General features: G+C 38.1%; 4 protein-coding genes across 4 annotated transcripts; 3 read left to right on the forward strand and 1 right to left on the reverse strand.

Moving 5' to 3' along the window:
• The first annotated feature begins 1685 nt into the window (after positions 1-1685).
• LOC125193244 (protein IQ-DOMAIN 22-like) lies at positions 1686-5099 on the forward strand. The gene is made up of 4 exons (XM_048091007.2): positions 1686-2130; positions 3570-3764; positions 4060-4137; positions 4233-5099. Exons 1-4 carry the CDS (start codon positions 1795-1797, stop codon positions 4893-4895), a joined length of 1272 nt encoding a protein of 423 aa, XP_047946964.2. The 5' UTR covers positions 1686-1794; the 3' UTR covers positions 4896-5099.
• Positions 5100-5216: 117 nt separating this feature from the next.
• LOC125196481 (RHOMBOID-like protein 2) lies at positions 5217-7903 on the reverse strand. The gene is made up of 5 exons (XM_048095011.2): positions 7423-7903; positions 6242-6405; positions 5970-6133; positions 5647-5897; positions 5217-5549 (listed from the first exon to the last, which is right to left on the reverse strand). Exons 1-5 carry the CDS (start codon positions 7707-7709, stop codon positions 5438-5440), a joined length of 978 nt encoding a protein of 325 aa, XP_047950968.1. The 5' UTR covers positions 7710-7903; the 3' UTR covers positions 5217-5437.
• Positions 7904-10391: 2488 nt separating this feature from the next.
• On the forward strand, positions 10392-14712 carry LOC125191786 (phytyl ester synthase 1, chloroplastic). Its single transcript, XM_089057264.1, has 13 exons — positions 10392-11189; positions 11339-11390; positions 11908-11963; positions 12037-12195; positions 12277-12381; positions 12469-12575; positions 12650-12771; positions 12885-12993; positions 13096-13226; positions 13302-13671; positions 13783-13896; positions 14132-14223; positions 14290-14712. Exons 1-13 carry the CDS (start codon positions 10763-10765, stop codon positions 14588-14590), a joined length of 2145 nt encoding a protein of 714 aa, XP_088913390.1. The 5' UTR covers positions 10392-10762; the 3' UTR covers positions 14591-14712.
• A 105-nt stretch (positions 14713-14817) lies between these two features.
• Positions 14818-16643, forward strand: LOC125191787 (acetylajmalan esterase 1-like). The gene is made up of 4 exons (XM_048089204.2): positions 14818-15345; positions 15433-15645; positions 15724-15872; positions 16064-16643. The coding sequence occupies exons 1-4, from the start codon at positions 15087-15089 to the stop codon at positions 16532-16534; spliced, it is 1092 nt and encodes a 363-aa protein (XP_047945161.2). The 5' UTR covers positions 14818-15086; the 3' UTR covers positions 16535-16643.
• The last annotated feature ends 358 nt before the right edge of the window (positions 16644-17001 follow it).

A 17001-nucleotide genomic window follows, 5' to 3' on the forward strand; every position in this document is an offset into this window, starting at 1 on the left:
TTCAGTTTTGTTCATAATTCTTCTAAATTCAGATTTCTCTTTACTACATATATTAGCCGAATTCGACTTTGTTTGACTCAGTTGCATTCCCACGGCCAGACTTATTATTTTAAATTTTCAACGACCATAGGTCCATTTTCATGTTATTTTGTCCAAAAATACATAAACAGGAGAATGATTCAATGTTATGAATGTCTATAATGATTTATGATGTCTAACTAAATGCTGGAATACATGCATGTGGAGTATATTATTCAATTCTCAACATAAATAAATATTTCCCCAGCGTTTGATTTTATGCCTTCCACGAACCATAGTACATCTTTATTTGTGGTTACTTACTTTTCTGATTTATTTTAAATTAATCTTCGATTTAAGAAATATTTATAGAGATGAATGGAAAATTTTGGATGAGAATTGGAAGAATTGGAATTATATGAGAAATGAGAGAAAATAGTACTTTCCTCTGTCTCATTAAATATGAAACATGTGCATTTTCACATGTTTTTAAAAAATAATAATAAATAATTAAAGTGAAAAAAAAAAGTTAAAAAGAGAATAATATAAAGAAGATTCTCTTCTATATTATTTTCTCTCTTACTTTAATTTTTCACCACTTTAATTATTTATTATTATCTTTTTAAAATAAGCGTGCAAAAGTAAACGTTGCATATTTAATAGGATAGAATGAGTTAGGGGTGGCAAATCGTGCGTTTTGGGTCGTTATCGTGTCGACACAATAACGACACGAACACGATAACAACAAACACGAACACGCCCCGTTAAGAAAACCTCAAACACGAACACGAACACGACCCGCTACCCTCAGACACGAACACGACACGAACCCATTAACGACACGAATTGTTTCGGGTCAACACGACACGAACACGACACGAACCCATTAATGACACGAAAATAAGTATTGAAAAATGAAAATAATAAGAATAATAATATTAAAATATTATGTGTTAATAAGAATAATAATATTAAAATATTATTTGTTAACGGATAACACGAACACGACACGAACACGCATTGTTAACGGATAACACGAACCCGACACGAATTTTTCGTGTCCTTAATGGGTCGACCCGATAAGGACACGAACACGATAAGCTCTGATCCAAATTCATTAATTTTATGCTGGTTCGTGTCGTGTCAAGTCAAAAATTATCAGTCCTAGAACGAGTACTTATTTAGTGAAGAGGAAACTGAGCTTCAGTGATTGTTAAAAAACATGCAAATTATTATATGAGAAATTAAATGAGAAAATAGTGTTGAAGAAAGAAACTGATCTTCAGTGATTGTTAAAAAACATATAAATTTATTTTAATCAATTTTTACATCAACTCAACATAAATTGTTATTAATATCACTTATGTTGATCCTTATATACACTTTACAATCACATTACTAATATTTTCAAAATATAACCAAAGACTTAGAATAATTACCAGGATATACTCCATTTATTAGTTGAAAAAGAAACGTACACTACTTTGAACTACATTCCATAATAGCTTCCTCAAATTTAATTAAATTGTTCCAATCTCAGAATAATTCAAGATTATAATTAAGGAGCAACATTCCAAACCAACAATTGTTTTGTATTTTAAAAATGAAAATAGTAATAAATTTATTGTTTTTCATATTAATTTCTATAAATTAAAATAATCAGATAGAAATTGTAGGTACTTCCCGGTTAACTCCACTCCTCACACACTCTCTCTCTACTTTCTCTCTCTTCTCGTCGTCTTCTTCTTCCCGACTCCACCGCAGGAGCTTTTTCCCATGGGAAAAGCCGCCAAATGGTTCAGAGGCCTCCTCGGCCTCAAGCCCTCCGACGCCGCCCACCGCCCCTCTCCCAGGAGGAAATGGAGCTTCGCCATCTCCTGCGCCAGCGATCGGCAAAGGCACCGCCACGACGTCGTTCCGCGACACGACGACGACGACGCCGAGGCGAGCAAGCACGCCATCGCCGTCGCCGCCGCGACCGCCGCCGTGGCCGATGCGGCCGTCGCCGCCGCTCACGCCGCCGCCGCGGTGGTCCAGCTGACTAGCAGGAGCGCCGGTGGCCGGGAGGCGAGGGCGGCGGTTGCGATCCAGTCTCAATTTCGTGCCTATTTGGTAAGTTTTTTTTTTTTTTCAGTTTTCACTGTTTTTTTTACGTCTGCCTTCACACGTTTCATGCCGTTACCGTTTAAATGTACCGTTATGCCCTTCCTTGCTCGTCGAATTTTCGGATTTTGCCGCGTGAATTCACCCCGGGTAAGGGCATAAGTGGGATTTCACTCGCGCTTTCATGGCGGAGCTGTGTTTATGTGCAAATTCACGAGAATGTTGATTACGCGTGGCTGCACCAAACGGCGCCGTTTCACCTTTCACCTGAAACTTTCTTAACAAAAGTGGGCGCTCACAAATTTATATATAGTCAAATTGCATAAAAAGATACTACTCCCTAATTTTAAAAATTTATATACTTATTAATTTAAATTTAATGTAGATTAAATAAAGTAGAATAAAGGGAGTATGAGATAAAATAAATTATGTGAGATTAGATATAATTTTATCTGCTATAAGTTTGGTCTAATTACAACTCTAAGAATAAACATAAAATTTGAACTCCGTGTGCGAATAGGAGTCACGGTTCACTTTTATCATAAATGGTAATAGGGTCTCACATTCCACTCGCATTTTATTTAAAACTAATATATATAAGTGGGACCCACGTTCCACTAACTTTATTCCATCCAATTTTCTTAACATTTCTTAAAACTCGTGCCGCCCATAAATGAGACTCCTAATGGCAGACGGAGAGTGTAACAACTAAATTCTTTTATAATCAATCATAATTTGACCAAATTTTTTTATTTATTTGATCGTTTGGCTGTATATATGTAACATATACTCCATATTTGTGATGCATATTTGTATGGAGTCAAATTAATTATGGGGCTAAGCTTTTTCTTGCAAAATAGTGATGTTGTTGGAGTGGAGCTTTCATATCTGCTGTTGGATTTCGGAACCAAGTCCAAATTGTACTTGTTTATTCATTTAAACAATCTGATGCATTAATGTTGTTTGTCCATGGAGATTGACACGGTCGTTCTTAGTCGGTGCAACATCTCATTTTACAAATATATTCAACTTTGTGTCACTCAACCACTCCCACAAGTCAAACATTTCACACTATGTAATAGTGGTGATGTAATGGTGGTAGTACTTCTTTGTCCTCTACCCGAGTCGTGAGTCCTATTTTTATATATTCATTGTACGATGAATTGAGAGTTAAAAAAAAAATTAGTGGAATGCAAAATTATTTCCCCAAGTTGTGAAATGAGAGTTCTTGCTTGAGAATGTGTCCTTGTACTAAAGGACAATTTAGATCTTGGAATGGATACAGAGTTAGGATAGCTTTAATACAACATTTATGTATGGCTCTCCTTTTCACTCTGCTGTGCTGACATTTACTAACATGTCACCATCCCATATACACTGTCACAGTGTCACACTTTTAGCTTAAAGTGAACAAAAAAATTATTTATATTGTTTGTTTGCTTGCGTAGTCGAGGAGAGCTCTGAGGGCGCTCAAGGCGTTGGTGAAGCTGCAAGCGCTCGTGAGGGGGCACCTTGTGAGGAGGCAGACCGCGTACGCTATGCGCCGGCTGCAGGCGCTCGTCCGAGCACAAGTGAGGGCTCGGGCAGGGCGGGCGCTGATGTCGGATTCCCCTCATTCGACCACGAAATCCTTCAATTATCCGGTGAGAAAGCTGTTCCATAAAGGGTACCTAATTAGAAGGGGGACCATTTCTTCACTTTAATGCTCTAACACTGTCACAAACAATTGCTAGAACTAGAATCTATATATTTGACATCATTTACATATATGGATAAATTTTCTAGCAAAAAGCAATAGCCAGTTGGAATGATGTAAGTTTGTTTTCATTGTTGTGGTGCATAAGTTGGGGGTCGGTGAAAAGACGTTAAGACGCGTCTCCTCCAACCAATGAGTGATCTCGTATTTCTTCGTATAATGAATGGTTGGTTACCGTGTAGGGGCCAGAGACGCCTGAGAAATTCGAGCATGCTCTTCGGTCTAGGAGCACGAAGCACGAGCAGATGATGATGCTGAAGGTTTGTTGTGGAGGGTTCTTGATTGGTTTGGTTTGGTTTGGTTTGGTTTGTTAACTGTCTCTAACCTAACTATACCACTGATCATGAAAATGCAGAGGAATGGTTCGAGATCAAGCGGCTTTATCTCGCCCCACCACCACGATCCCGAGAAGCCACGTGCCAGCAGAAGGTCGTGGGAGCACGGTGATGATAGAAGCGGCAAGATTCTTGAAGTGGATACCGGTAACGTCCACATGAAGCGCAGGAGCCTCTTCTGCTCGTCTCATCTTAGCCTAGGCTCCGAACAGAACTTCCCGAGCTACACCACATCCAAGGACTCCACGGCCCGCCAGTCAATACGTAGCCTGTCATCGGGCGAAGTTCAATCTCCGGCCCCCTTGAAGTTTGCAGAGGAGGACACGGATGAGAGCGCGACATTCTATTCCGCATCGTCGAGGTCCAAGAGCGATGGCACTAGAAGCTGTCTAAGTGGTTACTCCGATCACCCGAACTACATGTCTTACACAGAATCATCGAAAGCTAAGGTGAGATCCCTCAGCGCTCCGAGACAGAGACGCTACTATGAAAGATCGAGCTCTGCCAAGAGGTACTCGGATCACGGCTATGGTGATTCGGTGCCTACTCAGGGAGTGTCTACCTTGCACGCCAACTTCACTAGCAAGGCCTACCCGGGATCCGGCCGCCTGGATAGGTCCGGGATGCCCGTTCGAGGCGACTTCGAAGGTTTCAGTGGTGGTGCTAATTGGCAGAGATTTTGAGGTCAAAACTTGGCACATATTTTCCTTAAGATTTTTAACTAATTGCTAATGTAGCCATGTAGTGTGTTCTAACCATGGTTTTATCGTGTCATGTCATTTTCGTATCAACAAATTAGAACTAGACATAAGAGTAAAATGTAAAATAACTTAGTTAAAGTTTTTGTGATATGTATTCATTGCAACCTTTATGATATGATTTTATAACATGCTTGTTTATGCTATCTTTGGTAATTGCTTGTTTATTGCAATTGAATTATTCTATGAATGTTCATTCTCACCAACAAAAATGATCTGATCACACACTTATTGTACAACAACTAATTCTAAGGGGACAAATAAATCAATTCAAATTTCAAGCCAAGAACAAGAATACAATCTATCAGTAATAAAACAAAAGAATAGTAGCAGTTCCAAATGCCAAATACAAACTATGAATTGGTAGAGAAAATGAGAAACTAACTATATACACATGACAGCAAGTATAGTATGCAAACACAATACTGCACCGCGAAAAACGCAGAGGCGGAACCACCCGGAAAACATCAGTAGTTGCAGCTCCATCTCGAGGTAGGCACGCAGCTCAGGTAATGGCACCAGCTGCATTTATCATTCCCCTTCTCTCCTCTAAACAGCATCAAAAGTCCTACGCTGAATCTGCAGCCATTCGGGAGAATACGGGATGCATGAGTTCAACAAACCATGTATATACAACATCTGTAAGATAACGTTTGGAGGCAGAGGAAAGCCTTACCCGACAATAAAGAGAATGGTGGCAACGATCCACATGACATATTGACACGCCGTGTACTTGGACTTGAGGCGCAAGCGACCTGGGAGATGACGGCCTTCCTTCCAACCAAACTGGGGTCGGACCAGAAATATGAATCCCAAGAGTAACCCGGTCAAGAACCCTCCGATGTGAGCAAAGTTGTCTACGTGTGGGAGAATCCCGACAGCAAGATTGATTGCAATGATGATCACGAGAGTAAACAGAGCTGCCCCCTGTAAGAAGAAGATTGATAAGTCTGGTTAAATTAAACCCGAGGATAAGTTTTCCTATGCGAAGAGGCTTACCTTGTTCGCGTAAATAGTCCAGTTGGTGAGCAACTCCGACAGCATTGCTCCGAGAAGTCCAAAGAGAGCACCCGAAGCTCCAACTGATATGCTGTTCTGTATAAAGAGCGAAGACAGAATGCTGCCCCCGATTCCTGATATTAGGTAAATCAAGCCTACTCGGACTGCGTGGAAAAAGAAGAGCTTGTTAAGCAGAACGAACGATATGGACACGAGGAGCTAAGAGACGCAACCAATGTCCGAGTCCAAAGGTTGTTAGTCAAGATGCTTACCAAATCCAAACTGCTGCTCGAGGCGGATTCCAATGAAGACCAAGCTCAACATGTTCGCGAGTAAATGAATTAGACCAGCGTGCAGCCAGATGCAAGATACGAGCCTCCATGCTTGGTTCTGATGCACGATCTTGTTCCATTCGAGAGCTCCCAGTTTATCCAGTCTGAAACAGCAGATCGGATGAGTCTCGTTTAAAGTAGAACGATTGAAATTCTAATATCACGAAGGCACAAAGGAATGCAGTGGAAACTGAGACTGCATAACGACATCCAAACAAACTAACCACATTTTGCAAAAGCTCATATTATCACAGCGAAATATTGGGAGATTATTGTCTCAGAATTCCAAACTCATATATAGCCTTTACCAAAATAAATTTCTACGTCTCAACGTGTCTACAACTAGAATTGATGCCAATGATACAACAAAATAAAACTTTTCATTGCTAAAACTGACAACGATTCAATCAAGAATGGAAACTAAATGAAGTCTCGGATCAGAAGAGAGCAACCAAATATATTTGTAGAGAACAACAAAACTTCACAGTTCACACACAAACTAATTGTCAGAACCCCTCAAAATAAACTACCTAATCAAAAAACATAAGGATTTAAGGAGTCATTGCTACAAATCATGGGTGAGTCAGTCCCAAACATTCAAGATTGAAACTTTACACCAATCTGTTGGAATATGGAGCCTAAAAGGAAGTGAATCAGTCCAGAGCTACAACGACACTTTTGGGTTCGGTCCTTTTGACTATATATAACTGTTCTCGCATTGTAAATTGCATCCGAAAATATACAGTGAAATCTCTGGCTTGACATCGCCTTCGCCTATCAAGTCATGTGTTTATTTCGCTTATGTTCGTGATTACTTGTGTCTATTTTCTTAACACAATCACCATACCCAAACATCCAAGATTGAAACTTTACACCAATCACCATTCCCAAACACTCAAGATTGAAACTTTACACCAATCACCATCCCCAAACACTAAAGATTTAAACTTTACACCAATCATCATCCCAAAATATTCAAGATTGAAACTTTACACCAATCACCATCCCCACACATTCAAGATTGAAACTTTACACCAATCACCATACCAAATATTCAAGATTGAAACTTTACACCAACCAATGTGTGTGTGTGAGAGAGAGAGAGAGAAGAAGAAGCTTACGTAGAGGAAGAGGGGCCGAAGAGGGGGTTCTCCCTAAGAGGCTGAAAAGAGAGGCGGCCAAGAAACTTAGCAACGCAGCTACCAACGCCATCATGATTCTTGGGACAGTTGTTGACAAACATGATCACAGCAAACATGGCAACATTGGCCACCACAATCATGGGCACCAGCCAAGAAGTCCATTGCCTCTCCGAATAATCCACATCACCTGAGAATCTCTGGTTTCTCCCCTTTGCCGATGTGCCCCTCTCCAAATCTCCATTCCCCACCATCGCTCCTGCGCTCATCTAACTTCTTCGATTGAAATTTAAATATGGGGCTTCTTGATTTATCTGTCCCTGTTGAGAAAAGGGTGGAGTAGCTTCGGGAGAATTCAAGAATTGGTAGAGAGAGAGAGAGAAGAGTTGCTTTCAGTGCTTCCGGAGATTAGTTTTGGAATTTTTGATTGAGTGTGTGTTTTTAAGGTTTTGTTTTTGTTGTTGGTGAGTTTTTGTCAGTGGAAGATGAAGTTTCGTCTATGCTTTATTGAAAAGCTTTTCTATTTTACACGAAATATTCGGAAATATTATTCTCCATAAAAAAAAGATACTCTAATTTTACATTTTTTATTTATTTTCCCCCAACTTTTTGGTTTTTTGACCTAAGTAAAAAAATAATTTTGATAATATATAACATGAACTATAATAGAAAATTGGTAAAATAAAAGAAATTGAGAAAAATCATTGAAGTACATGTTTGATTTATATATTTATGAATACTTCATTTATGCCAATATCCAAATTTGAGATAAAATATGTACGTATCTCACAAAAAATTGTGTGTGCAAATTAAACACAAGTTTCCATTCACAATAAAGAATCTTTCCATCACAATTCTAATATCTCAATTTTAAATAAAGTACATTCTTTATTAGAGACGTGGTCGGTTTAAATATTAATGACAGATTTTTTCTAAATCAAAAAAAGGTTAACAATTCATGTATCTAAATCGAAAAATAAAAAAAATTAAAATTTATGTATTTACAGTTAAAATACATTTTTTCTATTAAAGCATTCCAGCTTCATTTTGGAATTAAATTATTTTCGATAAAAAATCAGAGAATTTGATAATTTATATGTTTAAATTTTTAAAAAGCTCGATATAAAAATTCAGAAAATATTAAAGATTTGTGTATTTGTCGATAGATAAATTTTTTTAAGACAGATGGATATTAGCGCTGACTTTACGCTGGCGCAATCTACTTGTAATAAATTATGATTATTTAAAAGGTGATTTAACATATGCATTAATAATATTTGACTTTAATTTTGGTCAAAAATTAAATCCAAAAGTCGAATAAGATTACAGGAGATTTAACCAAATTAATGAAGGCAAAATCTGTTTCCTCTAAGATATGATAATAATAAGAATTTCTACATCAATAATTCAATTTCCGCAATTATTAATAAAACATTTGGAAAGTTGTGATATGCATAAAATACATTGCGTGATATGATTATTATGTTTACCCGTAAAATGAAATAATATGTGCTGTCACCTCGTTGAAAATCGCACTCAAAACTTTATGCCTTATTCGGGGTATTTCGCTTTCAATCAGAATTTGATTAAATTCAAGACTTAGGAAAAGAAATGAAAATAAATGGAATCGACCTTTGTTAGGTGTGAATGCTGAAAATAAGTATTTTTCAGAAAACTAAAAATAGAATAAAAAACCTCTATGGCTTGGTGTTGTTCAATTGGGCTGAAATATAAAGACCTTGTGAGAGTGCCCAAACGAAAGTGGTAGATTCTCCTAATTGGGCTGTCTTATGTGGGCCTACAATAATAATTTTACTATTACTTCCTCCGTCCACGATTAAGAGTCTCATTTTCAAATGGCGCGGATTTTAAAAAATGTTAAGAAAAGTGGGTGGAAGAAAGTTAGTGGAATAGAGGTTTCACTTGTATATATTAGTTTTAAATGATACGTGAGTGGAATGAGTTAGTGGAATGTGGGGTCTCTTTACCATTAATGGTAATTATGAACCGAGACTTTTATTCATGGACGGAATAAAATGGAAAAACGGGACTCTTATTCGTAGACGGAGGGGGTACAACTTAAATTTTGTAAAATAATACTCCCTACGTCCTAGATTAAGAGTCACTTTTTGGAATAAAAGTCCGTCCCAGTTTAGGAATCACATTTAGAATTTTCATATTTGGTCATATAATTTTCCTTCATTGTTCATCAAAATTACATCAAAATGTCATTATCTACATTAAAATAAACCAAAACAAAAATAAAAAAGTCAAAAGGGACTCACCTTCAACCATCTCACTTCATTTATTATACATTCCACCATCTCAATTCATTTATCACACACTTTAACTCTTTCTTAGAATCCAAGCCATAACAATAAGTGACTCATAATCCGGGACGGAGGGAGTAGTACTTTTAGATTTTAAATTATTGGCGAACGAATAGAATAATAAAATAATAGTTTAATTATTGCCCCTAAATAATTTTGGTGGATAAAATGAGTGTCAGAATAAGGGAAAATATTGTACTATTTATAATTTAATTTCTGTTGGGGGATTATTGGAGATGATATTAGCTATAAGTATGTAAGAACATTTGATTTATTATCATTATTTTTATAAATAATTATTAAAATATTTCTATGTCGCAAGCCATAATTTGGCTCAATATTTTTATATCTTTTCGGTTATATATTAATGAACCATAATCAAGAATGTAAACAGTTTTGAATTTAATCAAATTCCAATTTTTTTATAAATTACGTAAAATTCATACCAAAATAAGAAAAAATGTCACAAATTAAATGTGAGGTAGATCCAAAACTCCGACAAATATGTCATGTAATAATAAATTAAAATGAGTGTCCATTTTCCTACAATATCTGCATTAATTATCATGAAATCCACTTATCTCCATCATCCAAAATGGAATAACAACGTGGAGTTCGCTGCATCGTCACAAAAAGGCCCCTCAAGATAATAAAAACGGTGCCTTTTTCCATTTCTTGCACAAACTATTTCAACTTTCCAAGATGTTTGTGTTTTGTCTTCCATGGAAGAAGTAGTAGTGATTGGGCATATCTCACTCCAGTGTTGATTTCTCTGTTGTTTATAGTGACACGAAACTAACATTTTGAGTGGTCTCTATTCATTTTCTTGCATCTCCTCACTTTTTTTGTATTATTCTAGAATTTAGTATGTCTATCTGTATAAAGATCCCTTTTTTATACTCTCCAATTCCATGGCTTCAACAGTGAAAAGTTTTTCTAGAATTTAGTATATATATCTATGTAAAGATCCCATTTTTACACTCTCCAATTCCATGGCTTCAACAACAGTGAAAAGCTTTTCTCTTTCACCACCAAGTTTTGCTTCGAATTTAGAGAGAAGGGCTCATTTTAGACACTCGGTTAGGTGTTTATCTAGTAAGGATTCTTCTTCCACAGCTGCATTATCTGTGGATGATTCTGTGAAGATTGGCAATGGTGCAGTGAATGGAGCTGTGAGGGAGAGGGTTGCTGTGGGCAGTGATGGCCCTGTTGGTGAGGGAAAGAGGAGAGAGAAGGAGGAGAGGGAGGAGGTAAAGTTGGAACCTTTGTGGGATGATGGATATGGGAGTGAGACCGTGCAGGATTATCTTGAGTATGCAGGGGATGTCATCAAGCCGGACGGTGGGCCGGTGCGGTGGTTCACACCAATCTCCTGTGGGCCCCACTTGGGAGGCTCTCCTGTCCTGTTTTTCTTGCCTGGTAAATGGTGTTTGTTTGATTTCTGAATTTCATGGGGTTGGAGAAAGTGGCTCTTTTTTTTTACTATGAGGATTTGGGCATGTGGGGATAGGTTGATTGCTGTTTGGGCTTAAAAAAGTTGTGTTTTTGAAGCTCCTCTGTTGCTACAGGAATGGATGGTCTTGGACTTGGGCTTATTCTCCACCACAAATCTCTTGGAAAGTTAGTATTTTATTAATGATTCATTTGATACCATGAAATTGGAATTGAAATTGTGTTGGAATCAGAACTATGCAGGGATTGAATTTGAAGTTATAGTTGTGCAAGTGTAGGTGTTGACAATGTGTGTATTGCATGCAGCATGTTGTTATGTCTGCAGTGTATGTGCGTGCACGCACGTGCAGTTGCGTGTGTGTTTGCGAGGTGCTCAATTCTACAACTATTTGGAATTTCTCAATCATATACATTGGTTATGAAAATTCAAATTATAGAATTAGGAGGATTTGGAATTGAAATTTAATTCCGTATCCAAATGATGTTCGGTTTTCATGATCCTTTGCGTTGAAGAATTGTGTGTTCTTTGTTTTAGTATCTATATATCTGTTTCAAGCAAGAGAGCTTATCATGATTAGAATATGGAATGCTTTAAGAATGAAAGCATAAGTGGTAGCAGTGTGTATCTTGCTTCCTTTAATTTGCCACATGAGTTCATTACAGTGGTTCTTTTCTTCGGTTTTAGGGTCTTTGATGTACGGTGTATGCATATCCCGGTGCAAGATCGAACCCCATTTGAAGGTATCCACGTTTATCAAAATGTCTTCAATGATGGTTCCATTTGAGTAACACTCTTTTATTCATAAATCTATAGAGTTGGTAGTATGGGTTGAACGATCTTTGAGAGACGAACACTCTTCGTCTCCTAATAAGCCCATCTATCTGGTGGGAGATTCCTTCGGTGGATGCTTGGCTCTCGCAGTTGCAGCAAGAAATCCTGACATCGACCTTGTCGTGATACTAGCTAATCCAGGTCTGTTTCAGAACCACATATTCGAACCTTTTTCAGATGCATCGTTCGATAGGGAAGCTTAACTGATTATTTATTTTTCAGCAACATCATTTGCCAGGTCACAGCTGCAGCCTTTTCTACCGTTGCTGGAAGCATTGCCTAACGAACTCCATAACGCAATTCCTTATCTCCTAAGCTTTGTTATGGGTAATTACTCTACTGGAAACGAGTAGTCGAAAATTTTCTGGAAACAAAGCTTTCCGAGTTGTAAACTGTCTCCCTTCTCAAAACCAGGTGATCCGCTGAAGATGGCTACGGTGAATATTGATACAGCACGCCCTCCAGCCCAATATTTCGAACAGTTAGCCAACAACCTCACTGCTATGCTGCCTCGTCTTTCTGTAAGGACATCGTTGCTCTTGCTCGATCTCATCTGCACTTTGTTTTTCAAAACTTAATAATGAAACATTAATAGGGCTTGGCTGATATCATACCAAAAGAAGCCCTGCATTGGAAACTGAAGCAGTTGAAAACCGGTGCTGCTTATGCGAATTCTCGTCTTCATGCCGTTAAAGCTGAAGTACTTGTTCTTGCTAGGTTTGTTCTCTATCTCTCTCTGTTACTCGATACAACAGACAACCAATCTTCTTTGATGTTGTGCACATTTTTGTTTCCGAGTCTTTGAATTAATGACGGGCCATACATCTCAGTGGCAAGGATGCCATGCTTCCCAGTAAAGACGAAGCTTGGAGGCTCTTAAAGTCACTGAAAAATTGCAACGTACGATACTTCAAAGACAACGGGCACACCATATTATTGGTAGGTGAGGAGATTACGTTTCTTGACTAAACGGCTGAGAAACCGTTGGCATAAGATTAATGATTCAAGTGTTTTGAAACACTATTTCTTGTGTTTTTGCAGGAGGATGGTGTTAATCTATTGACTATCATTAAAGGTACTAGCACGTACCGTAGGTCCAGAAACCATGATTATGTGATGGATTTCGTACCGCCTAGTAAATCCGAGTTCAAGCAAGCAATCGAGGGAAACGGGTAATATACCAACACAATTCTTTATCCTTGTGTTTTTCAGAGTAAATAGTGAAACATTCGTCTATATTTGAACAGATTCCTTCGGAATTTCGCTAGTCCTGTGTTCTTGTCTACTACGGAAGACGGGAAGATAGTGAGAGGCCTAGCCGGAGTTCCCGAGGAAGGTCCAGTCTTGTTAGTTGGTTATCACATGCTTATGGGTTTAGAACTCTCACCATTAGTCGAACAGTTTCTGCGAGAGAAGAAGATCTTGGTTCGTGGCATAGCACATCCATCTTTGTTCTCGGATCTCGTTGAAAGCGAGAGCAAGGAGTTTTCGTTTCATGACACCATCCGGTTATATGGCGCGCTACCTGTCAGCGCAAGCAATCTTTTCAAGCTGTTCAAGACGAAATCTCACGTACTGCTGTATCCCGGTGGCGCTCGAGAGGCTCTCCACAGGAAGGTTCGTATCGTATGCGTTGTGTTATTTCGTTTTTCTTCATAAACATGTTTGTAACAATATCAAGATATCAGCGTTTTAATTATGCTTGCAATGTGGAACTTTGATGATCAGGGTGAAGAGTATAAACTGTTCTGGCCGGACCAGCCGGAGTTTGTGAGGATGGCTGCACGATTCGAAGCCACAATCGTGCCATTTGGAGTTATCGGAGAGGACGACCTAGCTGAGGTACTTTTTGTGATGTTATCAGCTAACATATTTTGCCTATCAATGATGAGTATCACTAGCCTTGCATTTTTCCTTAGACTAACGTTTAAAATTGATCTCGTACATTTGCTCAATTTTGGACTTTAAAACGCGCTTGGCCGTTAAATATGGACCAAGATATAATGTTTGGGACCAAAAGCTAACAAACTTAATGTGTACGACCAAATTTGAACTTTAGTCTTTTTCTTATCGGCAGTTAGTTCTCGACTATGATGACTTGATGAAGATCCCGTATCTGAGTGACCAAATGCGAAGCAACAACGAGAAGTCTCAGCAATTTAACGTCAGGTATGCAGGCCTCACCTTGCTGTTGTAACATGTCGAAGCTGATAGCTGATATCGCGGTTGCTGTAGGGCCGGGATGAGTGGTGAGGTCGCAAATCAAGAGCTGTATATCCCGGGGCTCTTGCCAAAGATTCCCGGGCGGTTGTACTACCTATTCGGGAAGCCGATCCCGACCAAGGGAAAGAAGGAGATGCTCAAGGACAGAGAAAAGGCGCGAGAGCTCTACTTGGAGATCAAGTCTGATGTTGAGACGAGCATGTCGTACCTGCTCAAGAAGAGGGAGCATGATCCGTATAGGAGCATTGTCGATAGGACCGTGTATCGAGCCTTTCGTGCTCCCGTGGATCAGGTCCCGGCTTTTGAACCATAGGTGTTTGCAAGGTAACTAGGTGAAGCTGTTGAAGATTTGTTGTTGTAGTGTGATATCTTCAAAAGTGTACATTCATTACATTTACATAGTATAGTAATTATATTTATTGGTTTATAGTGAAATGTAGTACTAGTTGATTTGTTAGGAAAAGGTTTTGATCCCTAATCGAATTGACATATCACTTAATTGATACTCATAAACCACCGAAAAATTAATTTAAACTTAGTCTGTAATATTTCTCGATCCCTTGTAATACGCATAAAATTAATACTAATATACACTATTATATTCAATATAAAATTAAATACTAAAATATCATTTAAAAAATCTAACTACTCCATGTATCATTGCTAATCCTATCAGACTTCGAATTCGATAAGCCTCTTATAAATACTGGTATTTGCCTCTTTCTTGTCATAACTTGGAATTCGATAAGCCTCTTATATACATTAGTGTTTGTCTTTTTCTTGTGATAATCCACTTTAGGTTTTTGTCGATGGCATTTAAAGTTATATTCGGTGTTTTAGTTGTTTTCTGTTTGGTTTTTTCTGCTGGTGCTTATCGCAACGTTTTGGGATACTGTCACTTTAATCAAATATATCAACTTGGAGACTCGATGAGCGATGCAGGAAATTTGATTAGAGAGTACCCGGTCGGGGCCTCCACAAATTTCGCGCGATTGCCGTACGGCCAAACCTTCTTTGAGGAAGCTACAGGGCGATGCTCCAATGGCCTTTTAATGATTGATTATATTGGTAAAATTCGTATTAATTTGTTTTGGTTAATTATTATAGTTGCTTTTAATATAATTACAATCACAATTGTTAATATATGATGAACAGCAATGGCTGTTGGGCTTCCTTTGCTCCCACCGTACAAACACATGGGGACTTGGTTCGAGAAAGGAGTCAACTTTGCCGTGGCTGGTTCAACTGCATTGTCGTCTGAGGCGTTGGCTGCTCATAACGTAACGAATCCGGTGACAAATAGTTCACTTGGCGTTCAATTGGATTGGATGGAATCCTACTTCAATTCCACCAGCCTTGATGAGATAGGTAAACAATATATATCCTTTGTTTTACTATCTACTCTATATATATGTAGTAGAATAATTAATATGGAGTATTATATAGATCGTTTCAAGAAACTCCGAAGTGCTCTGTTCATGGTGGGAGAAACTGGTGGGAATGATTACAACTACGCAATCTTTCAAAGGAAACAAATGGAGGAATTGAAAAGCATGGTTCCTCAAGTGGTTGAAGCTGTGATTAATGGAACTAAGGTGAGTTGACATATTGATATTTCTATATTTCTATGCATCAATTAGAGAAACTTGTCCTTTTCCTAATCTATCAATTTTCTACCTTTACAATTCCGAATTAATTCGTATCCAAAATTTTGCATTCCTCTACATTATGATGGTAAGTTTGCTAGATGATTCACTGAAAGTTATGATTATGAATACTTTTGCAGAGAGCCATAGAGATGGGGGCAGTAAGATTGGTTGTTCCTGGTAACTTTCCAATCGGTTGCCTTCCGATATACAAATCAGCATTCCAAGGCGCACCCCTTAACGAACAAAATTGCGTGACGGAGCTGAATGAATTTGCAGAGTACCACAACAAGCTTCTGCAAGAAGCCATCCTCAAGCTCAAACAAGAGAATCCCAATATTGTCATAGTCTACGGCGACTATTACAATGCTTACCAAGATCTCCTCCGAAAGGGAAAAGAGAGAGGATATGAGGTCGAGAAGGCTTGCTGCGGAATAGGCGGGAAATACAACTTTGATCTGGAAAGAATGTGTGGAGGAGCCAATGTCAGCGTGTGTGAAGATGCTGATCGACATCTGAGTTGGGACGGCGTCCACATGACTCAGCAAAGCTACAAACACATGGCCGCATGGTTGATACCACGCTTCTTTGCTCAACTCGCCTGCTTCTGATCATTTATCACTTTCTTTTCAATTTCTTGCTTTTTATCATTCATTTTATTTTTCGACTCCAAATTTTCGTGCTACTTAGTTAAATTTATTACAGTTTGTTTTTGGATTTTTTTTGTGCATTACTCCTTTTTTTTTTTCCATTCCTCTACTATTTACTTTCTGCATGCTCCCAAACAATTATAACTAAATAAAGAAATATATTCAAAACTATTATGTATTGGTGTCGAGAAAATTCTATGTATATAGACTCCTATATTAATCTAAGTGATATTTTTAGAATGATGACACACTAAAAAAAATATTACGCATCTTAGATTGATAGTATTATATTAGTCCTATATCGACGTATATTATGTCTAATTAAGAGTCAATGTCAAATGTAAGTTAATTTTTATGATTTAAATTTAGTGATTTAATATTTTAATGTTAAAATTTATGGGACAGCCAGATTTTGATCAAACAATTTG

Source organism: Salvia hispanica, chromosome 4 (assembly GCF_029641045.1).
Source record: "Salvia hispanica isolate PSC_SH4W2 chromosome 4, Shi_PSC_v1, whole genome shotgun sequence".
Taxonomy (NCBI): Eukaryota; Viridiplantae; Streptophyta; class Magnoliopsida; order Lamiales; family Lamiaceae; genus Salvia; species Salvia hispanica.